At 32.6% G+C, this 27,877-nt stretch overlaps 1 protein-coding gene across 2 annotated transcripts in view; it reads right to left on the minus strand.

Annotated features, from left to right (window-relative positions):
* LOC114297953 (protein MICRORCHIDIA 2) overlaps positions 1-12,310 on the minus strand; it is a 28,394-nt gene extending 16,084 nt beyond the window's left edge. The window contains exons 1-8 of one of the 2 annotated variants that reach the window (XM_028242428.2): positions 11,798-12,310; positions 11,632-11,706; positions 11,231-11,265; positions 8,343-8,421; positions 8,144-8,233; positions 7,217-7,292; positions 735-813; positions 498-626 (exon numbers count right to left, since the gene is read on the minus strand). In XM_028242428.2, the coding sequence (XP_028098229.2) occupies positions 498-626; positions 735-813; positions 7,217-7,292; positions 8,144-8,233; positions 8,343-8,421; positions 11,231-11,265; positions 11,632-11,706; positions 11,798-12,059 (825 nt within the window). In that variant the 5' untranslated portion in view covers positions 12,060-12,310. The remainder of the gene's footprint in view (positions 1-497; positions 627-734; positions 814-7,216; positions 7,293-8,143; positions 8,234-8,342; positions 8,422-11,230; positions 11,266-11,631; positions 11,707-11,797) is intronic. The other variant, XM_082892767.1, reaches the window with a different exon arrangement.
* Between the last annotated feature and the right edge of the window lie 15,567 nt (positions 12,311-27,877).

Consider the following 27,877-nt stretch of genomic DNA (forward strand, 5'->3'; position numbering starts at 1 on the left):
AAAATATCCACATATGTGAAATTTCAAAAATAACATGCTGAAAATATCAGCATAAAGATCAGGGCACGGCATATATCCATCAATTGTATAAAGGCTGCATTTGGGCCACATTGCCCTACCAATATCTGTTTCTTGCCAAAAATTCTTTTCTGCAAATCCTTTCTTGCATCTTGTAAAGGATTATGAATCATAAGAAACTTTACAATCATGCCCTCTTCAGAACTTCGTAGAAAATACAACACATGCAAGCAAAGTAATTTCTTTATTTTTGCTTTACTTTAATTGCCTTTTCATATCACTATCCCACATAATGTTTCTGACAAGGAGCCATTGAGATTGGTGGAAATCGCTAAACTTAGTACAATAAATAGAAATATGTAACAGACTTTAGTATGTATTCGGCAGAAGGTAACTGCCCAAGAAATTATTTCAAATTCAAAACAAAAAACTATAAATTTGACTGGAGAAGATGTAGCATCTCATGTAATGAAATGAACCTGTAGCATAAGCTCATCTTTTGATTCAAAGGGAGACCATTCAAGAATGGTTTTCAGGTTAGTAGACCAATCGTCTTCAGAGCCATATAGTATTCGTTCTGCCCAATGGTTAGATATGTTGAAGTCGAGCTGCAATATAATTGAAAGAAAATAAGAAATTTAATAATAAAAATAAAGTTAAAAGAAAGTAAAGTCTTGAGATTAATAAAAATTTAAGATTAAGAATGGACAGGTTACCATTGGAACTATAACATCGTCCTGCCCAGTTCTCCGCAAAAAAGTATAGGATAGAAGACCAACACTTTGGGTTGCTTCGCTAAAAGACAATTATGGCAATATAATGTCAAAATATATTGAAGCTTAGTTACTGAGATAGTAATAGCAGAATTATGATTAATAACCATAAAAAGTATGCAAAATATGAATTAATCCATCATGAAAGTGTGAGCATACCTACAGAAAGTGCATATTCAAGTGAGATGAGCATAAAAACTCATACTAGCTAAAGTTGCAGAATAGTTATGTTAACCTAATATTTCCATTCTACTCCTGAAATTGAAACACCAATTGCTGTTACACAACATAGTATTATTTTCCTCATGAAAATAACAGGAAACGGTAAATCAGCCTGCCTGTTGCACTGAAAAATAAAAAATGGTCTTGGTTTTAGAAGCAATCTTAAGTCCCAAGAAATTAGAAGTTTGATAATCGGTAAATTGTTCGGTCTTTGACACTGATGAAAAATTGCTATTAGATTAAGGTTTAAGTATGTTTCATTTGAAATTTTCCTGTAAGGAAAAGAGTGATTTGATACAAGTTGAATGTGCCAAAAGGGCTAGAGAAAGGCCAACAACAGAAAAGGGAGCAATGTATCAGGCCCTCATGAGGTGAGGCCTAAGCCTTAAGGCATCAAGGCGTAAACATTTCAAATTTCAAATTTTAATATTTAGTGAATAAATTAAATTAAAAATAAATAAATATAAAGGTGTAAATACTTTTTTCCTTAAGGCATTGAACATTTCACTGCAAAAAATGAAGTTCGCCTTCACTGAAAGTGAAATTGATATGTTTAGTTTAGTGATTGAACTTCTCATATGCTTATGCGCAAAAGGCGTACAAGACACACCTAAGGCGCATGTCTGAAACTGTTATGCATAACCCTTTGGGGAGTAAAGCCTAAAAATCAAAGCCTTGATGTGTTTTACCTTAACCTCGAGGCGAGGCGTGCATCGAGGGGAGCCTCGGTAAAAGCCTTTTAAAACTTTGATTAGGATTAAGGCCTTTTGAATTGAGTTGTTAGTTTTAGACGGTAGCATGGATTGGACATGTGTATGCTTATGTTTCCTTGGCTCACTTATTAATTTGATCAGCTTTTTAGATGTATATCATGGGTCTAAAAAGGTCAAAGTTTTTACTAACCATCCAAGTTTTCAATTTATGCCAAGGTGTCCCTTCATTGTCTTTCAAGTTACTTGCCTGCCATACTTTTTAGGATACCTTCGCTTGGCCTCCAACTTTTTACAGACTACAGTATAAAGCCCTCAATCATGCACTTTAGATTTGACTCTGGCACCACCGAAGGTGGATGACCGGCCTAGGGAATCCACTTAGTGCTCTCTGACTTTCAAAGGTGTCTTGGACATATAAAAGTAGGACGGTAGGATTGAAAGTGGAGAAGAAAGAAGGTGAAGAATATGCTGAGATATGTAGTTGGCTAGTTATTTGTCTTTCTAGAACGAGGCATTGCATTCTGTTAGCTACTTATAGCTTACCTATAGAGAACATCTATCTAGGCAACCCTCTTCTCTATCCTACCTCACCTGCCATGCAGTGTGGGAGCATTTCAGTCCTGAAACACCTTTTTTCTTTGTAGGGGGGCAAGAAAAAATATGGCCCAAGAACTTTTGAGTTTTTGTCAACTGCTGGTTTCCCCCTGATTCTTGCCCTATCACTAGTGGTTATTCCTGATCCGAAGCACCCCTTTTCCTATTCAAACGATTATATGTAACTAATAATTTCCACTTAAAGTAACAGACAATGAATTAATAAATTGATCTTCTATTACTAGTTATGTGTCGGTACCTACAGACTATGTGCATGTGTGACTGCCTAAGAACCCAGGTGTAATTTTTTCTTTTATCGGCAACAAAAAAACTAATAAAAATTAAAAATGAAATACAAAAGGAGGACAAGAATTCCACCCAAAAAAAAAAAAAGAGAGAGAGAGAGAGAGAGAGAGAGAACAAGAAAAGATAGCATGGATCCTCACAGTCTACAAATAGCTTTCCAATTCCCAGAAATTTTAAATTAAAAAAAAAAAATTTAAAAAAGGTGGATTCCTTTTAAAGGAGAGAGCTACCGAAACCGAAATATTAATTTCTCAATCTTATTGGCAACTCCCACAGGGATTCTAAACAAAGAGAGATAATAAATGGGTGAACTAGGCAAAATTGACTAGACCAAAATGAACATTCCCCCTTTAAAAATCAAAGCTTTTCTCCACCCATCCAATCACTTAGCTAGGTGTAATTGCCTACACCTTTTTATTCTAACATCATCAAGTTTGACTCTTACAAGTCTAGTGAAGTGTGGGGTCTTAACCTACCTCTCTTTCTTTTTCTTTTTCTTTTTCTTTTTCTTTTTTTTTTATCGGCACAACCCACCTTTTTTTCTGTTCTTTTTTTCATTCACATCTCTTTACAGTTACACATGCATCAGTTAACCTGTAACTTGTTAGGTCCACAAGGTTCGTCTACATGAAGATCTCAACTGACACAAAAATCCTATTCTATTAACAAAATATCCAATATAACTATTCCAGGTTTCAACTACTTCTAATACACATTCTATTTAGGTTTACCCATAAGATGTTTTCTCCATGAAAATATATCCCTATGGTTTGAATATGTCCACTTCAAAACTGTAAAGTTCATGGCATGTCTCCAATATTACATGCAATATGAAATTAGTGGATTTTGTGTTGGGGGGGGGGGGGGGGGGGGTGGGGGGTTGGGGGGTGTGTGTGGAGGGATTTGCAATTGAAAAAATCCGAGTTTATCGCCCTTTCAGCTGAGGAAAGAAGCACGGACACTTCCAAAAATGTGGCGTCTCCGTGTCGGACACTTTCCCGGCATATGTTTGACCCTCATCTAAATGTGTTCTATTTTTTTAAAAAAAATTTAGACTCGGACACTCTTCAGACACTTGGACGACACAAGTGTCCATTGCTTAAACACGTGTCCATTGATTAGACACACACGAAACTAAGGGGTTGTTTGAGGTGTCCTAAATAAGTGCACTTTTTGTCTTTTTGGACGAAAAAATTGAGGAAAAAAATATGAATTTTTGGGTTAACTTTTTGACTCTTTATGAAAAAATGTGTATTAAAAAATTGTATAAATAAGTGTGTAGGAGAAGATAGGAAAGGAGGCCGTACGGATTGGCAGGGGAATCGGCTGGTTGAGTAGATGAGAAAATATTGTCTCCTTTTCGAACTTTGATTGGATGGTGTTGTTTGGCCCGTGGGGGTCACCACGGGTCCTGTTTTTCTAATCGAAACCGTTCAATGTGTAGAACTCGTTGAGTATTATATGTTTGTAAAAAATCACGTTGATTGAATATCGATAGCTATCTGATTGTGTTAGTTTTTTTTGTTAACTGTTACTATAACACCATCCATTTTTATACAAAACTGATTTGATCATGTAGTTAGCGATATCCGATAGACGTGATTTTTTATAGGCATATAGTACTACACAAGTTCTACATATTGAAGGTTCAGATTATCAAAACGGGACCCATGGTAGGCCCAACGGGCCCAACTTTACCATCTAATTTGGTGAATATACACATGAAATTTTTATTTTTTTTTTCCTTTCACTAACTAGTTCATCACGTCAGTACCTAGATTGGCTAAAAAGTTGATTTGTATTAATATTTGTATATTAATTTTTTAATATTTTTTTTTTGTGAATAGTGATAACTTTTTAACTTTTTTGGTAACTTTTTAGCTTTTTCTAAGGTTGCCAAACCAGCCCTAATTAAAATAACTTATAATATAATGATAAAGAAAAATAATGTCAATTTATAGATATTAGTATTATATTACATTCATTTATTGTTTTAAAATGATATATTTATATACATGACATGTAATAAATATATAAAATGTTATATTATGTGCTTGTCCCCACGTGTCATGTTCTACATTTTTTGAAAATTGCCATGTCGTATTCGTGTCGTGTCACGTGTCCGTGCTTCGTAGGAGGAACCCTTAGTTTTCTTTATAAGTTCTTGCATTCCTTTTCATTTTATCTCTAACCCAACTTTTGGAATCGCCGCAACACTTACATGATCATTTTGCATCAATCAAGTCCAACACTATTGTAAAATGCTAAGAAGAGTGAAGAACACTTCTTTGTGTCAGACACAACACTCCCCAACAACAGTCCAACTTGCAAATGTGTCGTATTGTATGGGACGGAGTGTTAGGCAACCAAGAAACAACATGTAGATAAGATGAGTGTGGCTGAGATGAAGATGCTAAGGTGGATGTGTGGTAAGACTAGACAAGACAGGATTACGAATGAGTGTATTCGGGAATGGGTAGGAGTAGCACCGATAGAAGATAAGTTGAGAGAGAATCGTTTGAGATGGTTTGGTCATATTTAACGGAGACCAACAGAGGCAGTAGTGAAGAGATGTAATGCTGTAACGGTAGATGGAAGTGTTAGGGGAGGGGGTAGGCCTAGATTAACGTTGACTAGCATTTTAAATAGAGATATGAATCTACTTAATTTGACTAATGAAATGGCCTTTGATAGGGCCACGTGGAGAAGAAGGATTCATGTAGCCGACCCCATTTGATGGGACTTAAGGTTTGGTTTGGTTTGGTTTGGTTTGGTTTTAGAAACGGAGTGACTACAGGATTACATCCTTCACAATTTCTCTGCACAAAGATCACAATTCACAACAAAGTACCACATAATTTGTGACATTACTTACAAAGCTTATTCATTTGTTCTAAGGCATAGTTGAATAAAGCTATAAACTTATGTAAACCTACCCTCTCCACTATTAGCATTTTACAAGTGTTCCTCATACGTTAGCATAGTCCACTGTTAAATTCATTGGGTAGTTGTACCAGAAACCTTGGATTGAATCCTACCTTTATAAACGCTGGGGTTTGTGGGTGTGGGGGAGGCCCATCCACCACCGTCTAACCAATCATCATCATAAAACCAGAATACAGAAAAAATAAATAAATAAAAAAAGAGAAAAAAAAAATTTAAATAGTTCATCTCACTTAATTCTATAGAAATGTAGATATATTCTTATTCTTCCCCAAACAAAGGAGGACTTCTAACCACACAATCTCATTTTTAAATTTTCTACTGGAACTAGAACAATTTTTTTTTTTTTTTTTTTTTTTCCCTTAAGCAATAATTACTTACTGTGCAATAAGCAAAGATTGCGCAAGATGTGCAGCAAGAAGGGTCGATGGTCACCCCTTAGAAAACATATGGAGTGGGAAAGGAAAAACTAATCCTAACTTCTGTGTGGTGTTTTCCACAAATATTGAAATGGAGATCATTCCCTGGGCTCGTTTGGGAACTTGGCTATTTTAGTTGGCTTCTTGGCAATTTTAGCCTGGCTAAAAAAATTGGGTTTGGAATGATAGTTGTCTTTCTTTTCCTTTTTTGCAGTTGATTTGATGGTTGTGAAAGAAAAAAGTGAAATGATTATTTTCTGTTTGGTAACTATTCTGTTTTCAATTTTCAGTTTATATTCACAAAAAATTTAAAAACTATCATAAAAACTTGTTTGATAATTTTTTTTTGGGTTTATAAATAGTTGTCTCGGTTTATATATTTGAGGAAAAAAAGTAAACTCAAAAAATGAGTTTATGTTTTCAATTTTCAATTTTTTTTTTCAAATAATTTTTTTTTTCAATTAAATTTTTTTTCATTTTTTTTTTCAAATATTTTTTTTCTATTATTTTTTTTTTCAAATAATTTTTTTTCCAATTAAATTTTTTTCAATTATTATTTTTAATTAATATTTTTCAATTATAATATGTGTGATCCCATTGTCATAAATAATAAATATAAATATAAATATTTTAGGCTTGAACAAGCATATTTTTTAGTTTATGTTTTTAAATATTTTTAAACATTTTATTCAAATCAAACGCGTTTGTAATTTATGTTTTTCTAAAAATAAATAAAAATCAATTTATAAAATTTTTGTAAATATAAACAAAAAACGTAAACGTTACCAAACGCTACCTTATGGTTTGGATTTGTTTTTATTGGCTATTTTAGCCTATTTTGTCTTTATTGGCTACTTTAGCCAAACAAGCCACCAACCCAACTTCCCAAACACCCCCTTATGTGGCTGTAATGATAATCAGAGCTGGCCATGCACGTATGTATACATGTGTAAACATGGAAACCTACACATCTACAAAATTAAAAATAAGGCAAGGGGTGTCAAAGGAACATTTCCTTTGACTGAACTTCCACTTTATTCAGCACGAAATGTCCACTCAATTATGGAAACTAAAGACTGAGCATGAACAGGAATTGAAGAAAAATCCATAAAAATAATTTGAACCAGACCTCAAGGACAAGGCAACTTACTGCATGAACAAATACAGCAGAACAAAAATAAAATAAAATAAAAGAAAAGAAAAGAAAAGAAAAGAAAAGAAAAAATACCCTCTCTTAGATGCACGACTGAAAACGATTACGTCAGCACCTAGTCGCATGGTACTTGTCTTGAATCCATTACCATCTGGAAAGAGAATGCCCGTTTGATATTGAGAAACACAATATGAAGATATAAGAGTTGCATGCAATTAACTAAATAAGACCAAAGTGAAAATTTAAGAAATGTTTAGTCACAGCATATTTAACTTTATTAATCTATCAGAGTTCAACCATCATTACTTAGATGTATACGCCAAATGCTGTATACATAAATAATGTGCTAAAGCAGGCTGCCTGATACATGTCAACAAATTAAACTTTTATGGTACTGTAATGGGTATAGATATAGAAACGGTAAAAACGAAATTCTCCCGCATAGCCACCTCAAAGAGAGAGAGAGAGAGAGAGAGAGTACAATGGGGGACAAGAAGTCCAACGAGAAAGAAAAAGAGTAAAGAGAAAATCAAGATTACAAATCACACACAACTCTCCAATCTCTGATAATAAAATTAAAAAAAAAAAAAATCCTCTTAAAAGGAGATGTCACTAAAGCTCAAAAACAAGACAAATAACAAATTTTATCCCATAATTCTACTAATTCTTCAAACTTTTCCTAAAAAATTATTCCGTTTCTCCCAACCAAATCATCCAAGACACATCACAGGTTACACAACTCGAAAGAACGCAAATTGCCAAAACCCTAATAATCAATCAAAAGCATCTAAATACAATTCAATATGATGAATTCCTCTTCGTGCTTGCTCATAGACAACCAAGTGTCAAAAAATTGGCTCTCCCCATATTATGGTAAAATTAAGTGCTAGTTATGCTCATTTGTGGACCTAGCAAGTCATATCAACCATTCTCACACAAATTTCTAAAATATAATCAATGACAAGAAGTAATGAATGATAATGTAAACTTCATAATAGTTACATTGTCCGATTGTTGTGTTTCCCTTCTTTGAGGAGTAACCCAAACTCATGCATTTCCGAATGCATTCAGGATCCATTCCACCCCCATCATCTGCATAAAAAGGCTGTGAGTTGATAATTTGCAAATTCTCATAGAAACTCATGCTACAAACCACATGCCATTGTTCCAATAGTAAAAATTATAACATGTGAAACCATACCTAGGAAAAGTAAAGCAGGAGAGTTATCCTTCACATTATAAATTCTATCAACCTTCACAAAAGTTGCACCATTGCAAATCTGGTAACACAAGCAGATGCAATCATGTGCATATATACAAAAATAGGGTTAGCGCCTAAGTTACGTTCCAGCAGATGAATTATTCTAGTATACTGTCAAGAACATTTGTGCTTCTCCTTTTTTCATTGATGTGAAAGACTTTGCTTGAAATCAATTACTTGAAACATTAGACCATTGTAGACATAGCAAAGGCGGGTAAAGAAAAGCAATGAGAAGCATTCATGAAGTAATTTAACCTTTTTATTTTGATAGTTATATAACCAAAAAGTATAAGATGAGATGGACATTAAAAACATGCAAAAGCGCATTCTCTGACTTATATCCTTGACAAAGATTACATTCTTAGTGATGTGTCCACTAGTAACTTCAAAATGGTCCAATGCTATATTGTGCAATTATTAGAAACCATCCCACCTAAGTCTGTTTTTCAATCCATGTAGAAATCCGTTATTAAAGCCAAACATCATAACAATCAACAACCCAAAGCAAGACATGACACAACTAAGCTGCATAGAAAAATCAAATTACCCATCCCTTCAACCCACCTCATGCACAAATACATGTCTTGATGAGGCCATTCCTTGGAAACAAGACAACACTTCCATAAGAATTTAGTGAACCAATATTCAAAATATACAAGTACTTTACAGATTTAGAAGAGCCCATGTAAACACTAAACCATATCACTCTAACTCCCTTGTGGTAGAAAAATCAAATCATCAATTACCTACCAAGGGTATTTTGGTAATTTTGTATATAAAGGGTAATTCTGTTATTTTAAATTTGAATGATGTCTAGGTACCCAGACTGTTTGGTTATGAGTTTTATGTATTATACTTATTTGAAATAATTGTTTTAATAAGTTTAGGAAACTTTATTTAGGATTGGTTTGGCATACACTATGGCCTCGTTTGGGAACAGGCTAATTTAGTAACTTTTTGGCTATTTGGCTAAAAAGGTAGGTAAAAAAAACTTGTATGTTTGGGATGACTTTTTGGCTAATTACGAAAAGATGTGCAAAAAGTAGAGAGAAAAGAGAATCTTTGACTTTTTGGTATGAGTTGTTGGCTTTTTGACTAATTTAGTAACTTTTTGGCTAATTGGCTAAAATAGCCTCTTGCCAAACGAGGCCTATAAAAGCCAAAAAGTCAAAAAGTTACTCAAAAAGTCAAAAAGTTAACACTATTCACTAAAAAAAAATATTAAAAAAATAATATCCACATAATAATACAAATAAAAAAAAATACAATTAACAAGGTATGACGTGATGGGCCCGTCAGTGACTGGGGGGGAAAAAAAAAGGGAGTAAAAGATTCATTAAATTGGATGGTAGAGCTGGGCCCGTGGGGGCCCACCATGGGTCCCGTTTTGGTAATCTGAACCGTTCAATATGTAAAACTTGTCTAGTAGTATATGCCTATAAAAAATCACGTCTATTGGATATCGCTAAATATATGATCAAATCAGTTTTGTATAAAAATTGATGGTGTTATAGTTAACGGTTAACAAAAAAAACTAACACGATCAGATAGCTATCGATATCCAATCAACGTGATTTTTTACAAGCATATAGTACTTGATGAGTTCTACACATTGAATGGTTCTGATCAGAAAAAGGGGACCTGTGGTGGCCCCCCATGGGCCGAACAGAACCGACCAATTTATGCCTGAAAAGTAGAGAATCAATCTCCTACACACCCTCTGCAGCGCTGCTTCCAACCGTACAGCCTACACTATTACTTTATTCCCCTATACACTTATTTATATAATTTTTTAATACACATTTTTTTCATAAAAAGTCAAAAAGTTAATCTAAACATCTATATTTTTTTCCTCAACTTTTTAGTCAAAAAAGAAAAAAAAATGCACTTATTTAGGACACCCCAAATAACCCCTTAGTAAAATTTAGAAATCTTTTTTCCTCCTCTGCTCTTCACAATACATGCTCTTGACTCCATCTCATGTGCCTAAACAATAAGCATGTGTCCCCCAAGTGTTCGAAGCATGTTCAGCTCTTAAAATATTTTTAAAAAATATTATGACACATTTGGATGCATATCCAACATGTGTCAAGCCGTGTTCGACATGGACACAATACTTCCTTAGAAGTGTCTGTGCTTCTTAAATTACAATAGTCTACAAAATCTCTCTAATCAAATGATACAATGAGTCATACAAAAGATTTGTACAATACCAAGACCCTGTTAAAGCTTTCTCTTGAATGCTTGCTTCAGATCAAGAGAATATTTCAACTCAACAACCACTGCAAGCATTTCTTCACTCAATTTAACTTTTTGGCTGTACAAGCATTTCCTCACTCAATTTATCTTTTTGGCTGTGCTGAAGGAAGCAAGTGTGAAGCTCATTACAACAAAGATACCTTCCAGATTTTATATTTCAGTTAGCTGCCAATCAACCACAGAGGTCCACACCTCCCAACTTCTAAGCAACACAAATGACATCAATGTTTGGATTATAGAATCCTACCAGTTCTATTCAACAAAATTCAACTAATGTCCTAGAAATAGGTAAGCAAATCCAAGGTATACTTATTTCAAATTGCATCTTCTCACAAGTCCTGCATGAACCAGGGCACCATGAGTAATGGACAACTCCATTAGTAACTCAAACCAATCAATAATCTACGCAATCAGTATTCTAAGAAGGCTATTAAAAGTTTTCCATTCACATCTGACATCCTGTATCACAATGCAGAAATCCATGAAATAATTTGAATGAAAAAATGATCTACATCACCCACATAATACAACTTCAAATAATTACTATGGTAAAACACATCGATGATTACCTCATCAACAGCATTATCCAATAGCTCAGCAATTGCTGCAACAAAGTAACATATCAAGCATATCTCAAACAATACCCACCAAAAATAAATAAATAAAAATTCAAAAAATGGTATATGTACAAACGGATGTACACGTTGGTTTCATAATATTGGCTTCATTTATCAATCATTCTCGGGTTTTCTTTTTCTTCTTCTTGTTTCCACAATAGTAGTCAATTGAAAATAAATGGGAAAATTGCAAGTCAGCTGTGTTTTCAAAAAATATTTACAAATTTATGTTAAAGTTTATAACTTTAATTATTAAAGTTGGCAAGGCTTACCACTGAATTTTTTTTTTTTTTTAAATAAACATAAACCGAATTGCATTTTTCCCAAATTAAATTCAGAAAACATATTAGTACCTCCAAATGCCCATTTGTGAGAAGTTGCATTGGAATGCAGAAACTTGGGATGAACACGGGCATGTTCCAATTGACCTAAAAAATTTGCAAAAACAGCTTCACCAACATAAATAATACACAAATATATACAAAAGCAGTGAAATTGAATGATGAAAAGAGATAAAACCTTGAGTAGGAGCCCATTTTGTGGGGCCAATGTTATAGTTCCCTGCTTTCCAGAAACTTCGAGACTCGAGTGACTGATACCCCGATCCCGACGATGGAGGGTTTGTTAGAGTGTTCTGTTGAACTTTTGGGTTAGTTTGCAAAGAGGGAACTTTTGATGAAGTGTTTCCATACCTTGCTACAGCTTCGAAGCCGTTTTCATCATCGTCGCTACTGTCAATGTCGACGACATTGATCGGTACTTTTTCTTGTTTCGGTAACATCGATTGATGATTGACACCAAAATTTGGTATAAAAAAGAAACAAGAAAAAGAAAGATTATAGATAACCGAAGGGCTAGGGTTTTAAAGAGCTTTGATACGGAGGTAAAATGAATTACGATGGTGTTTGTTAACTAAAACCCCTTCCTGTCAATTGCAGCATAGAGAAAGAGTTGTGCTGGTTGCGTTTCTGAAGTCGGCGAGGACAGCAACGGAAAAAATAGGGAAAATTTTATTAAAATTATTACATCTTTATAAATAAAAATATATATAATTATAATTATTAATATTTAAAAAAAAAATTAATTTCTTTTTGTAATTATTTTCTCAATACTCATGGAATTAAATTTTTTTTTTAAATAATTTCATTCGCTGGATATTATTTTCACAAAAAATTTAGATTAAAAGTTGACCTTTTAATTTTTTTTTAAAGAACGTATACAAAATTAAAGATGTGATATGATCTAAAAAAAATCAAAAATTTTAAAAAATACTTTTAATCTCTCTGCCAAAAAGGCTTATATTTTTAACTAAAGTTCTGTTTGGATGGCTGTATAAAAAAGGAAAGCAAAATAAGTATATTTATTGCTCACTATCTTGTTTTCTAAGAGCAAAATATAATTTCTCATTAAAATGAATAATAAAAACATAACTATATATACACATGTTTTATTTTATTAACTTTGTATTTAGAAAGATAATTTACCTATCATATTTTTTTATAAAAATTATTTTTTATTTCTTACTAAATCTCATCATTTTGATATAGAAAAATATTATGGCGCATAGTTTTATGCACCTTATAACTATAAAAAAAAAAAAACTAACATAATTTTAAATTGTAAAAAATTACACAACTGGAGGTGCATGTAATCACCCTTTTTAAAGGGGTATATATTAGAATTTCTCTTTGATATAAACAATTTATCTTTCGAGTCTGTGAGTCTACTATAAGTCTTGTTTCAATAATTTGAATTGTTCATTTTATAATGACATTCATATATAATATCCACACAAAAAATTATGTCAAACCAATAATTGTAAATGTTTAATTTATTGTGTTTATCATTAAAAAAATTAAATAGTCTAGATGTGACAAACAAAACAAGTTATAATTATGAAATTAATCTAATTTTTTGTATAAGTGATGTACATTAACAACCTTACAAGATGAATAATCCGACTAATCAAAACGAGATTTGTGATTAACCTCACAAATCCAAATAATACCCTCTAATTTTGATCTTGGACCGAAATAAAGGTCATCCCTTCTCAATATATTTAGTCGACTTCCTTGAAATTTTATAAAGTTTAACGGAAAGGCTATAGTGCATACTCTTCAAAGGGTGTGCGTTGCATGCACTTTATAATTACACAAGACAATGACATAATTTCATATTTTTTGAGTTATAACCAAACACAGAAGTCATAACCAAATATCTCAAAATAATATATAATTAAAGGAAAAAAGTTATCATAATTAAAAAAGAAAATAACGTGACTAAAGGTGCATATAGTATAGAGGTGTATATAATAGAATTCTCCAAAATTCAAACAGAACCTTATAGTATTCTTTAATTGTACATTAAAATATTATATTTTTCTTTAATCCTTTACTTATTTTCACAAAATCATAAGAACAAAATAAAATATAGATAATATTTGATATATCATCAATGTATTAATTAATGTAATAGGTTTCACTTTTCATGTCTACGTCAAACATTATTCAGAATTTCTTACACAAATTTAACCAACAGACTATATGATTGTATTTTTTCATAAGAATCATCCTTCTATTATTATTTTTGTTAACAATATCAAACACAGTATTTTATTATTTTTGTTGCTAAAAACTATTGGAGAAATTATCATTTAGGGGGAATTTAAAAAATTATTATATATTAGTAAAAATATTTATTATTTAAAAAGAAAAATCTAAAACCTCTATTGCGTAATTCTCCCAAAACTATTCTATTAACAATATGAAAGAACTAAAGAAACGCACACCAATTGAAAAAATAATACCTTTATTATGTAATTCTTCCAAATCTAATACCTCTGTTGTGTAATTCTCCCAAAACTATTCTATTAGGGAAAAATTAGTCTAAGGTCCCTCTTCCACTTTTGGTGATAGAAGAGATCCACAATATTATTTTGTGATGTCTAAGGTCCCTTAATCCTACACCCATATATCCAGAGAAATTCCAATCTCTCGCTTTCTCCTTCTACACACATGAACACATTTCTAAGCTTTTCACTTCCACCATTAGATGTAATCTCTCTTTCTCATTCTCTCTCTCTTCTAGAACAGATCCAAATATGATATGATCACCTCAAATCTTTATCTATGCACACATCAATTTCAACGTTTGATTTCAGTTTCTGTAGATTCAATTGAAGAGAGTTCTTAATTATCTACGATCTGATCGGAATCGGAAAATGGCGGCATCGAGACGCCTCCGAGACCTACAAGCGCAATCAGGGAACAAGATCTGCGTCGACTGCGCTCAGAAGAATCCTCAATGGGCGTCGGTGTCGTACGGCGTGTTCATGTGCTTGGAGTGCCCGGGGAAGCACCGCGGTCTCGGAGTTCACATCAGCTTCGTCCGATCGGTCACCATGGATTTGTGGTCCGAGATCCAGCTCAAGAAAATGGAGTCTGGAGGTAATGAGAAGCTCAATAGCTTCCTCTCTCAGTACGCCATCCCTGCCTCCACACAATTAATCGCTTCCTGATATAAAACATTATATTGTGAATTCTTGCCTCTTTGAGCATTTCTGTGCATCTCAACAGAGGGTGTTACATCTAACATTGCCTCATCATTGGCATTTCTTGTCCATCGAGTCATCATATAGTGTGGTGGAAGCATAAAGATGTTTGTGGCTTTGAATACTGCAAGCACGTGTCTACATAGTATTCCTTCAAACTCAAACATCAACCAACTATAAGTAACTTTTTGCTCAAATAGATCAAAATCAACGGAAAACACTTTATGTTCCTCATCAATTCTGATTTGAACTAAATTTTCTCTAGGTTGGTCCAGAGAAATTCTTTGATTTGGACTGAATTTTTTTTTATTTGAACAGAATTTTCTCTGGGTTAAAGAGAATTTCTCTAGAAATGTTTCTTTAGGAATTTCATTGATTTTGAGAGAATTTCTCTGGCTTAAAGTGATCCAGAGAAATTCTTCATTCATTTTCTCTAGAAAAAATTTCTATCTAGAGAAATTCTGAACCAGGGTTGAACCCAGAGAAATTCATAGCATTAAGTTTAAAGAAAATCTATCACAAACTCATAGAAGAACTATTATAAACATGGGAATTGTTTATATATATTATGTATATTTTCATAGATTTCGCACTCACATATACCTGTACCCATGTGTGTATGTTTAATTTCATTCCTTCATTGGTTGTGCTTCTTAGTCTGCAAATCCCACTGATGTTATTACTTTTTTTTTTTTTTTTTGGTAATCAGCTCGATGTTGTATGCACTTTCTGTCCTCCATCAACCACTCCTCCACCGTCTCTTCACCTAACGAGTGCAACCTCTTATTTTCCAACTTTCTCTGGATTTCCAGCAAGAGCAAAGGTTGCTTGAAGAAAGGGTTGCTACGTTGTCTGGAGAAATTTTCAAAATTTCTCTGGAAAGTCTAGAGAAATTCTGGACCAATTTTCTCTGTGACGTAAATTTTCTCTGGACTAATTTTCTCTGGACCAATTTTCTCTAGATCAACTTGAGGGACTTTAGACATTATGAAAATATTAGATATCTTTTATGCTATAAAATCTTAATACGAGGGACCTTAAAAAAAAAAAAACCCTTCTATTAAAATAATGTGTTTGCTTAATATAAATTTAACCACCACAATATAATGGCATTTTTTCATGAAAATCATCCATCTTTTATTATTTTTGTTAACAATATGGTAGGATTAAGAAGCGACACGTTGAGAAAGTATTATTATTTTGTTAGAAATATCAAACACACTACTTTATTATTTTTGATGTAAAAATATATTCTACTAATATGAAAGGACTATGACACATATAGCAATTTAAAAAAATATTAAAATAATGTGTGTTTCTTAAGTGAGTGGGATCTGTCGATGATTCCTCTCCCATATATATATATATATATATATATTAGTGTATATCTGTGTCTAAAGGCACTGTGTAAATAATATTAAGATTAAAATGCAAGTATAAACATATATTTAACAGACTGTACTCTACAATTCCAAACAAATCAAATATAAAAAAAAAAAATTGAATATCAAATAATGCACACCAGCCAGTGCTCTGCAATTTAAAAGAAATTAAAATTAAAATGCACAACAGTTAGTGCTACTGCTGCCAATCAAATTGTCCAGCTGTACATCCTTTGATCGTATAAGTATTCTCCTCCCTAAAGATAGTTTGGATTCTACTACAAATATTGTTTATCCTAAAGTGTTGTTGTAGTGTTCCATGTTCATTAAATCACGTTTTATCAAAAGGTAACCATGTAGATTTATTTCTATTGATTATATATCTTCTTTCTTTTTTTTTTTATAAAATTTCAATTTAATAATAATTAGAAATATGGATTTTTTTAGGATTGGATCGAAAAATTTATGGAGCTTAAAAGGAGAAATACAACTAGCTTGCTTTGATGGGAATGTAATAAGGTAATTTCAATCTCAAAGTATTTTGATATGTATATTATTATTATTTCCAACAAATATACCAATCTATATATATATTTTTTTTTGTTTCCACAAATTACCAGATTGTTGTGTATGTTTCTCATTGGGAATACATGCAAGTTGGTACAGAGACTTTTTCGAAACTAATGAGGAGGAAGTTTGGGCGAACACATGTTTGAAGACATGTTATTGACACATCTTCTGTAAAGCATACATATTCTGAAAAGCTTTAACCTACTTTTTTTAATAAAGTTTTAACCCACTCTTTTGGTGTATGACAATATAATATTTATTTTTATTATGTAGTTATAATTGACCATGGCTAGACACTGGTATGCTCAAATCAACCCCAACAAATTTCATAGATTGTCCTTGAGATTTGTTAATGGTCAAGGCATATGCTAATCGGACTGAAAATTGACGTCTTGTCATTTAGAAAGACATTTCTGAAAAATATGGTGTCAAAGATATCCTTGGTATGAATGCGAAATTGCCAAACTTTTCTCCAGTTAAGATTTGAGCTTCAATTATGCGAGTGTCACACCTAGTAACCATCAATCTTGTACCATTACATAGTCCACCTTTTGGTGCATTATTTCTTAACAATATTATAGGACAACCCACTTTTAACTCCAACTTAAAAGTTGGTAGCCCAGGAGGATCCAATGAATTTAAATATTCATTAGGATATTTATTTGTAATAGTATGATCAATTTCATTATCTTCAGACATTTTATCAGCTGCAAAATAAGTATATAATCTCCTTGGAAAGATATTCAATGCAGTAGCATTAATGTCACTAACATCATCGTTACGCGCAGATAGAATGGTGCGTTCAGTTAAAAATGTTGGAGTCGACGTCTCTTTCATATTCAACTGTGGGTAAACTGTAGAGAGTAATTCATTCAAATCTTAGTATTTGTATATTGTTGATGGAAGGTTGATAATTTCTTGAGGGTTAGTCCCAATCTAAAAAAAGTGAAATCAATAAAATATATATATATATATATGAGTGTAAACACAATTTATTAATTTAAAATAATCTATATAATAAAGAAAAAGGTTAAAGTAGTGTTACCTCCATCAAGAAATTTGCAAAAATAGCATTTTCATGGTCTCCATGATTCAAGCACATATTCAAATCCAAAGTTAAGATATGTATATGCTTCCATATAACAGAGTGTCTTAATGATGCATTCACAATTTGCTCACGAACTCCTTTGGGTATAACTGGTAAGATTTGTCTAAAGTCTCCACCAAGAACAATAGTAATACCCCCAAATGACTTTTCACTATCAGGAATATCCCTCAATGTACGATCAACCGCCTCAACACAATGTCTATGTTGTATAGGAACTTTATCCCAAATTATGAGTATTGTTTCTTTAAACAACTCAGCTTGTAATGATTGTTTGGTAAACCCACAAAGTGAATTTTCCAAGACATCTAATGGAATGGAAAATGTTGAATGTGCAGTGCGACCTCTTATCAATAACAATGATGTAATTCTAGATGAAGCCACAGTAACAATGATATGCCCAAGGCTGCGGCATTTTAATGCAATCGTATTGTACATAAATGTTTTCCCTGTTCCAGCACCCCCATTAAGAAAGAAAACAGTTCCTTTATTTTGAAAAATTGAAGAAGTGATTGTGTTATAAGCATTCCGCTGTCCATTGTTGAGACAATCAATAGTAATTTATGGATCTTCCTGTTGTGCCTCATTCTGCAGTTGTTGATGTTCGAATATCAATCGATTGCCAACTACTGCACTCTAATTTGCAGTAGGTTGTGGCATGGGTGGGAAGTCAATTAAATATTTGCCTGATTCATGAAGCATTTGATTCAAAAGATGGAGACCATAATCTTTAATTTGAGCCTCAGTTGGATTAGAAATGGCAAGCAATGTACGAATCTTATGTGCAAGATCATCACATATATGCATTGAGAATTGATTCCATAATGCACATGGATTTAGTGAAGAGCACTGGGTGAGAATAATACTAAACAATCTCCTCAATTGGTATCCAGTTTTCATAACTGTGGCCTCTTTCAAGCATTGTATCCATTCTTCATCATCTTCTAAAAGCCCCCTTGCAACACATGCTAATTTAAATGTATCATGCACAACATTATCGACCGTGCGTAAAGATCGAAACGACTTTGGTCCTTTGACAATAGTTAGTAACAAACGTAGATAAAATCTTTCACCACAATTAGGGCTAGCAAAGTAAATTCTACCAATTGCATATCCCCTTTCTCTTGATTTCTATCTTTTTTTCGACTTGAGCCAAACAAAATGCTGTGGAAATTCTTGATAAGTGAATGGACATTCATCTTCACTGGCAGCACAATATGCAAAGAAACCAGTAAGAGTTGACATTTGTTGACCAACTCTAGATTGAATCGTTTCTAATGATTCTTCTGGGTTAAAAACAACGCGATGTATTCCAAGTAAATGAAGTGCCAATCGTACAACTGTTGGCCAATTAGGATTTGCAGTCATGGTAAGAAAAATATCTGGGTGTTGGTTGTATCGCGTGATAGCCATTGAATCTTGAAATATTTCAAACATATGTCTAGGACTACCAGTAAATGAAGATAGCAAAACAAACCTTTGACCAATTTGACCAGGTTGCACATAATCTGGATTAATATCTGACAACTCTTGGTAAAGCTCAACCCGAAGTTTCCCTTGATTAAGCTTGTAGTATGTCAATCGATTTTGCTCAGTTGTGGCCCAAGCATCTACCAAAAACTCTTGAAATAGTTTCCCACCTCTTAAAATAGTTGAATACTCTGTGGGTCATTCAAACAAACGATACCTATAAAAATTCATTTGAGTAAGTCGATCAGTTGAAGGTCGATCATATTGAACGTTCCACAATTTCAACTCAGGTTCCCATCCAAGCTCACCATACGGAAATAATAGAACATAATGTAATGGCAAGTATGCTGGCTGACATTCATTAATTTGCATTAACTCATTATTTCCTTGGAAATGTAAGATAATATCTCTTATTCCACTTACCTCTGTTCCATCACCTGGTATTACAATCGCAATCTCATCTACAGTTGGTAAGTTATACAGACGTCGATCAGTTGTTGAATTGTAATGAAGATGAGTAGGTAGATTGTGTCCTACCACGTCTAATTGATGTAAAATGGCATGAGCCTGGCGAAATGTAGCTACAAATGCATTGACTTGCAATAAACTATCTTGAATAGTTTTGAGCACATCCCTTCTCAAGTTAGGATTTCCACGATTACGAATTTCTAACGCTGAATCAGGGTCATGGATATACAGTTGAGCATAACTCGCATTCTGCCCTGGTTGTGGTTGTAGTGATCCTGTTTAATGTCGTAATTCCCCATGAATTGTGAATGATGTAGGACCCCTTCCACTGAGTACTCTAGGATTTAATGTAGCACTAAGACTCGTAAAAACATTGGCTGCATTATACAATCGAGTATAACTTCGAAAGGATTTTGATTGATCATTATTCCCATCATACAATGCTTGAAGTGATGGAGGGGGTGTAATAAGTAAAGGTAGCCTAATCTTCCCTTCCAAACAGCAAGTTCCGAATAAGATACGCTTTATAGATGATTTGGTTAATTTTTCATTCATCCAATGTAAGGCTGAACAATGAGGACATAATATGTCCATCTTGCCAAGATAATGGCTGCAAGAATCGTTGTGTGCTCAGGCGTCAATTGATGTACTCATAGGCATATTTTATAATTCATCATCAACGCATAGATCTTCTTGAAGAAATTGATTTGTAGGAGTAGACCTACGAATATTTGTGTATAAATAAAATTCTATAAAACAAAATGGTAAGAGTATGTATTTCAAGATTAGACATAGTAGTTTACCGATTCCTTTGTGGAGGTAAAGATGTGCTTGGCATAGAAAACGAACATGTATAATGATGGGCAACCATTGTTCGTTTTTGTGCCAAATAAGAATCTTCAGTTATTATTTCCCATTCCAGGCAAGCGCGATTGCGATGAATTGGTGCTAAAGAAGGTTGTGTTGGTTGAATACGTTCTTCTAATCCCTCTTGTTCTCGTTGCAAGCATTGAAAGTATGACTTTTTATTTTTTTCATGCTCTCGTCGTGCGCGTTGAACCAATGCAGCTTTTGATATTACATTATCATTTTGTGCCTAAAATGAAAATATTTTGTCGTTGGTGCAAAATATGTGAATATTTTGTACTTAACATGAAATATCTTCTTGTTTATTTTGTTTCTCTTAATTTTGTTTTGTACCTTTAATAGTGTTATCTATATTTATTTTTTTCTTTATGCATTTTGTTTTTTATTAAAAAAAATAAAGAAGAAATAAAAATCTATCTTATTTAATTTATTCTTTCATTAGATAGTTTGTCTTTATTCCTTCGTTTCTTTTTTTCTATTCTTTTCATATGGTATATTATAAATGCACATGTATCTATGCCAAATAAAAATAAATAAATTTGAAACACACATATAAATAATAGCAATTTATAGGAAAATATATTACAATCACTCTACAAAAACAACATAAAGTAACAAATTCACATAGTTTTGCTCCATATTTTTTAAAAGGAATATATACCACTTGACATGCATTTGTCATTCTCTTGTCAGAAGGAGCCATCTTTTCTTTTCCCTTAGACATTGGATTGACTTTCCTTTTTCTTTTGCTTAACAAATATAAATAAAATATACAAATATAAATAAAATATTCAAAAGATTTTAAAAAATCTTATATAAATAAAATACATACAATGTTTGACTTGATTTTGTACTTACCACATGAACACGAATAACATTAAGGTTGTGCTTACCACGGATGACCACACCAACATTTCTAGATAGGGTTGTAGGAGCATGCCTACAGAAATGGATTGTGAATAAATTAAAATCTGTATAATAAAGTGGTAATAGTAAGAGTATATATTTCAAGATTTAAATAGAGTTGTTTACCAATTGGGTGTTACAGAAGGTTGTCTTGGGTTAATACATTCATTTGATCTTTCTCGTTTTCGTCGCAAGCGTTGTCCTAATTGGTATGCAGAACATGAGTTTTGATTTTTTTTCACGTTCTCGTCATGCACATTGAGCCAATGCAGCTTTTGATAACACATTATCATTGTGTGCCTAAAATGAGAATATTATATAATTAGGTACATAAAATATGAAGATTATCTCCTCTCTCACTTCCATTTTATCATGTATTTAATCTCAAAAGTTTAACCAACTTTTCTTCTTCGCTTGGTTGAGTTGTTAGTCACATAAGAACTAATGCGTGTATTGATAAAATTTAAAAATGGAGGGAAAAAAAAATTAAAAACACATTAAGCACACAAAGCTGCAAACTCATTATGCATTTTGAGCCAAGAAGATACTACCCGTCTAGTGTATAGCACGGTGTAAATAATATTGGTACACATATTCTACAAAAATCAATTACCATAAATTATTAATATTGGTATCACATCCTTTATAAAAAAATCAATTCAAAATGACAATAATTTCACTGCTACAAAAATCAATTATAATAAAAAAAAAATCAACAATCTTGCTAAATATAATTATTTTAACCTACTAAACTAACCAAAAATTAAAATAACTAAATTAACCAATCTCCCATACATATCTTATAATTCTGCGTAGCTTTATTATTTTTTTTAGAGACCACACTCCTGTTGCTAATTACACTCATCTTTTTTGTCCTACGTTGAAAAGATAAATATTAGATCATTGGGTACGTACAATGTGAATATTTGCGTGTAATGTTTTCTACTTTATGCTTCCGTCTTCCTTCTTCTTGTTCTTTTCGTTATATTAAAATTGATTGTTGTCTTTTTCTTCTTTCCTTATTATATAGATAAGTAAAATAAAAATTAAAATATATATATATATATATATATATATATATATTCTATAATTAAAAACTTCATTTCATTTTTTATTTTCTTCTTTTATATGTTTATTATGATATGTTGTAAATGCAACATGTCACGCCCCACTTTTTATTACTCGAAGTCATTACCAAATTCATTAGCTTGGTTTAATTACAAGGATAACATGCGGAAATAAACTCATATATCCAATCCGTAGAAGTGATTAACGATACTCTCATTCTATGCAAAGTAAATATTACATGAACATACTTAATAAATTGCCTTTGGGCTTACATCACTTAAGGTACAAGAAGAAGGGTGTAACCCTTTTACAACAATGGCATTCCGCCAACATAACTGAGGCCCCATGGCCAGTAAACAAGTAGATCCCAATCTTGCAGCTCAACCTGCTTAATACCTGAAAAAGATTCAACAACGTGGGATGAACATATAGTCCAGTAGGGGTCTCAACATGATCCTCAACAATAACAACTTACAGATAGCTATGATCATGAACACTTATTCTCATACTAGAATAGTAATGTGACAGTTTATACAAAATATATATGTATGAACTTTTCTCGAAAACAACCGTTTCATTCAACGCTACAAGTGGTTTGTCTTTCCTTTTTCCTTTCATTAACCCCCGTTCCCAATCTGTCATAACATTAACAAATACTTAGGAAGTAATCACACTAAGCCCGATACTCTCTTCCATTTCCTATACATACTCAAATGTACCTTTTCAAACATATTTATCTTTAAAACATACGTTCTCCTCCACACTTTCCAAAAGACAAAAGACCTTTTGGTTCGTTTCCATTACTATCATAACTATACATGCATATCTTTGTAAAAATATAAATTTACAACCCACCAACACGTATACAATCAACCAATGGAGTAACTCGGTCCTCCGAACTGTAACCAATTAAAATCCATGATATTTTCAGTTACAACGAAACAACTACAACCAACTTCGCTCTACTAGCTATGTGCGTAGTAAGCCAACAATACACCTTTTACAACAACAAGCCAGTTTACCAGGCGCTAGCTGGAGGGGTATGGTACCTTCGATTATTAGCGCAGACAGTTCTCCAGGCGCTAGCTGGAAGGTAACGGTACCTTTGATTATTAGCGCAGGGTATAACACCAACCAACCAAATGTAACAAGGCACAACTAACATGTATAACACATATACATAAACCATCCAGATACAAACAATGTGTTAAAGTATATGAACACATAACTACCTCTTCCCAAGCAAGCATACATATATAATGTATCTCAATAATTCATCACATGCGATGTTCCATTAACAATGGTATAATGCATACACGACAATTCGACACAACCATGTCATCCTCCACCAATGACCAAGGACAAAACCTCTAGATGCAAATATATAGTACATCTATTAACAGACTCAAATATCATGAATCACAAACCCAACAACAACCCAAGCATGGTAGTTACAATTTATTCCCCCAAATGTGTACACTCGGCACGCATGATACAACAATCCAATTCCCACATTTGTTTTCTATGACTCACATAGAGTTAAAGTTTCATTCTTCACTTTCAAAATCAACTTTCATAATTTTCCAAATCAATAAGTCCCACCACTTATTCCAAAAACACTTTTCTCATTTTTCCAAAATCAATTCCATTCCTTCCATAACCTTCCAAACTAATTATGCAAATTAAATCATAATCATTAAGTTAGGGTTTTTCTCCCTCTTTTAATTCATCATGACACATATAAATTAGGGCTTTTCTATATTTCAACAACAACATGCTATTTCACGCCACAAATAGTCCAATGAACACCCAAAGACAATAAATCCATTTTTAATCAACCAACTCTAGGTTCCCTCATGATTTTCAAACAAACCCAACATAGGTATGGTTTTCATGCAATACAAAACTACCACATGTCTATCTATAGACGAAGAATTGAAAAAGAACAAGGAGAATCCCTACCTCAAATGGAGAACTCAAATGGAGAAGATGACCCGAAATCAAAGTGCTCCAAATCCCAAATTTCTTGGATCACAACGATGCCCTCGACGACCAACACATTTCTTGCAAAGGCCCAAGGTGAGGAAAACACTATAGCTAGATCAATCCTAAGAGAAAAGTTAGGTTTCAGAGTGAGGTGCTCTCCAATGGCTTTTTCGAAAAAGTAAGAGAGAGAAAGGAAATCAAAAAGTGAGTTAAAAAGCTGAATCTCGGTGTGTTATACAGGTCGCCCCGCTCGAGCGTGGAAATCCCCGCTCGAGCCTCACTCACAGACTCCCGCTCGAGCGCTAAAAACCCCGCTCGAGCGGCGGATACAACCATCCAGAAGTTTTGCAGAACAGGCCCCTGCTCGAGCGTCCAACTCCCCGCTCGAGCGTCTCACACAAACTCCCGCTCGAGCGTCAAACCTCATGCTCGAGCGTCCAACACTACAGAGGAAATACTGGGAAGATGATTTTCCCGCTCGAGCGCCGAAACCCCCGCTCGAGTGGAGAGGTCAAAAACTGGGCAAAGATTCTAGGTTTTAAAACACAACCAACATAACCCAACAAGTCCAACACAGCCCAAAACTCTAAGAAAAAGAGTAAGGGACAGAAAAGAGAATGAGACAACAACAACAAATCTACGGAACCAAGTCCGGATTACAGTTCAATAACAACAGGGAATATCGGGATCGCTATACAACCTGTGTTTTAATTAATGTTCAGACAAATTCATTAACATGTTGTACAAATGCTTACTTTAACATGGTTTCGAAAAATATTTCACAATCAGTCAAAACAGTTGAATAAATATTTAAAAAACAATAACTCATAAAAATATACATAAAAAGAAATATATGACACTATGCAATTCATACAAAAATCTATTTAAAAACAAAAATTTAATAAATATTCGAAAAACAAACTTTTTAAAAATGTTGAGAAACCATACCATGGGATTTGCATGTTCCTTTCCTTTGCCAGAAGGGATAGCCTTTTCTGTCTCCTTTGATATTGCTTTGTGTTTTTCCTTTGCCTTTGCCCATAAAAAATATGTAGAATATATTTATAAATATATTTTTAAAATGATAAGAAAATGCATGCGAATATAAGTTACTTGTAAGCTTACCTCACGAATGCGAATAGTATTAAGGTCACGCTCATCGTGAACAACAACATTTACATTTCTTTCTTGAAGAAATTGAATCTATATATACAAAAAATTTAGAGTGATAAATAAAACTTTGTACACATAAATAAGAAAAAAAAAATCATTTCTTTCTTGATATTACTGTTCATTGTAAGTCTTCATCCACCTATAAAGTATGAGGAAAAAAGCATTTATTAGAAGAAAATTAGATATGATAAGTTTAAAATAAATAAATAAATAAGCCTTACATTATAAGAGAGGTACTTATATTTATATGGAGGAAAAAAAAAAAAAACTTGCTTGACCGAAAGTAGTGATATTGTCCATAACTATTGTATTTGAACTTGAAAATGTTTGGTTATATAATTATGGATGTTCAATGATGTATTTTAACAATCACATTAAAATGATAAAATTAAAATCAGCCCTAGCAACATGAAGAGTATTAAAATGGAAACACAACAATTGTCCAAATTTGAACTCTTCTCTTCTCCAACTGACTTCAATTTTATAGTGTTGAAATTAAATTTATCATTATCATTTAGAAAGTCCAAATATAAATGTATGCCACCCCCCCCTCCCAAAAAAATGTTTAATCAACAATTTATACTAACTATCAAGTAAAACTAACCCAACACATTGAAAAATACAATGGAACATTCCCAATAAAAATGGGACAAACAACCCCAAATTCATAATAAAAAATGAAAAGAATACAATCGAACAAACAAACAATGGAACAAACTGTACGTACTGGAAAAAAACTAAAAAAACACATTAGTTAAACCATACCTACTGTTTTTAATTGCAGGAAGGGAATAAAATAAATTTATCACCTATCTTATAATTCAATTAAAAATACAATTGAAACTGTTAATCATTTCAATAATTAATTATGAAGCATTAATAAGTGACTATATGAAAATACCGGAAAACTTGATATATGTTATAGATAAATGAGACAATTTGTAATGAAAAAAAAAAGAAAAGAAGCAAAAAAATGTAATAGACAAAGCATACCTATATATATAATGAACAACCATCGGCCAAACCATGCCTATACATGAATAACTTACAAAGCAAGACCATAATGAGGAGTTTACGCAAACCATATCTATATAATATTCATGAACCCAAATAAATTCCTTCAGATCTTGAAAATAAGGCTGCCTTATTGTTTTTCGAAACCTCAGTTAATTTATTGTGATATAGCATATTAAAATTCAGATTATGATGCTTCCTAATCAACTAATAAAGTGTTATGTGATATTATACCAAAGCACACAACATAGAAAAACTAAATACTGCTCAGAAAATGTAAACAAATTAAAACCCATTTAAAAAATATAACCCATTGAGTATTAATTCAAATCCAAAACCTTTTAATAAATTAAATCCATTTAAGAAACATAATGTTAAGATTAAATTGAAAAATTACATTTTAATCTAGATGATAAATTACATTAAACTAGATAAATTATATTTTATCTAATAAATATCTATCTATTCTTGCAAATTAATCTATTATTGCAGAACATTTACAAATGATAATATTAAATTTAAAAATAAAAATAAAAAATCGTACACTAAAAGTAAATTGAAAAATTTAATCCCAATGGAAGCCAAGCAACATATTAAAGAAGTAAGATACCTTTAATGGTTTAGCCAATTTTCTATGAACAACAGCTCATTAAAAAATAAAAATCAAATAGAGAGAGGAGGACTAAAGATTTAGCCAATTTTCTTATTTGTATAATCAATTTTACTCCCCAAAATTACTATATGTAAGAGAGAGAGAATTCATATTAAAAAAATTTAAAATAAGACCTACCGAGTACCCATGAGCTTCTTAAGACTCAGCACACAGATTGCAAAGATGTATGTGTAAAAAATGTTTTCCTAGAACAATATCAATCATCTGTGAATAACATAAATCCTGAGAAATCATTTTGAATGCGTACAGTTGATTCATCCATAAGACCATAAAACTAAACATTTCTCTCAACGCTGAACCACGGAAATTCAGGTGTCTTGTAGGTTGTCTAATTTTATTACTTCTAGTAGTTTTACTGGCATAAAGA

The sequence above is a fragment of the Camellia sinensis genome, chromosome 1, assembly GCF_055761805.1.
Source record: "Camellia sinensis isolate YWXY chromosome 1, ASM5576180v1, whole genome shotgun sequence".
Classification (NCBI taxonomy): Eukaryota; Viridiplantae; Streptophyta; class Magnoliopsida; order Ericales; family Theaceae; genus Camellia; species Camellia sinensis.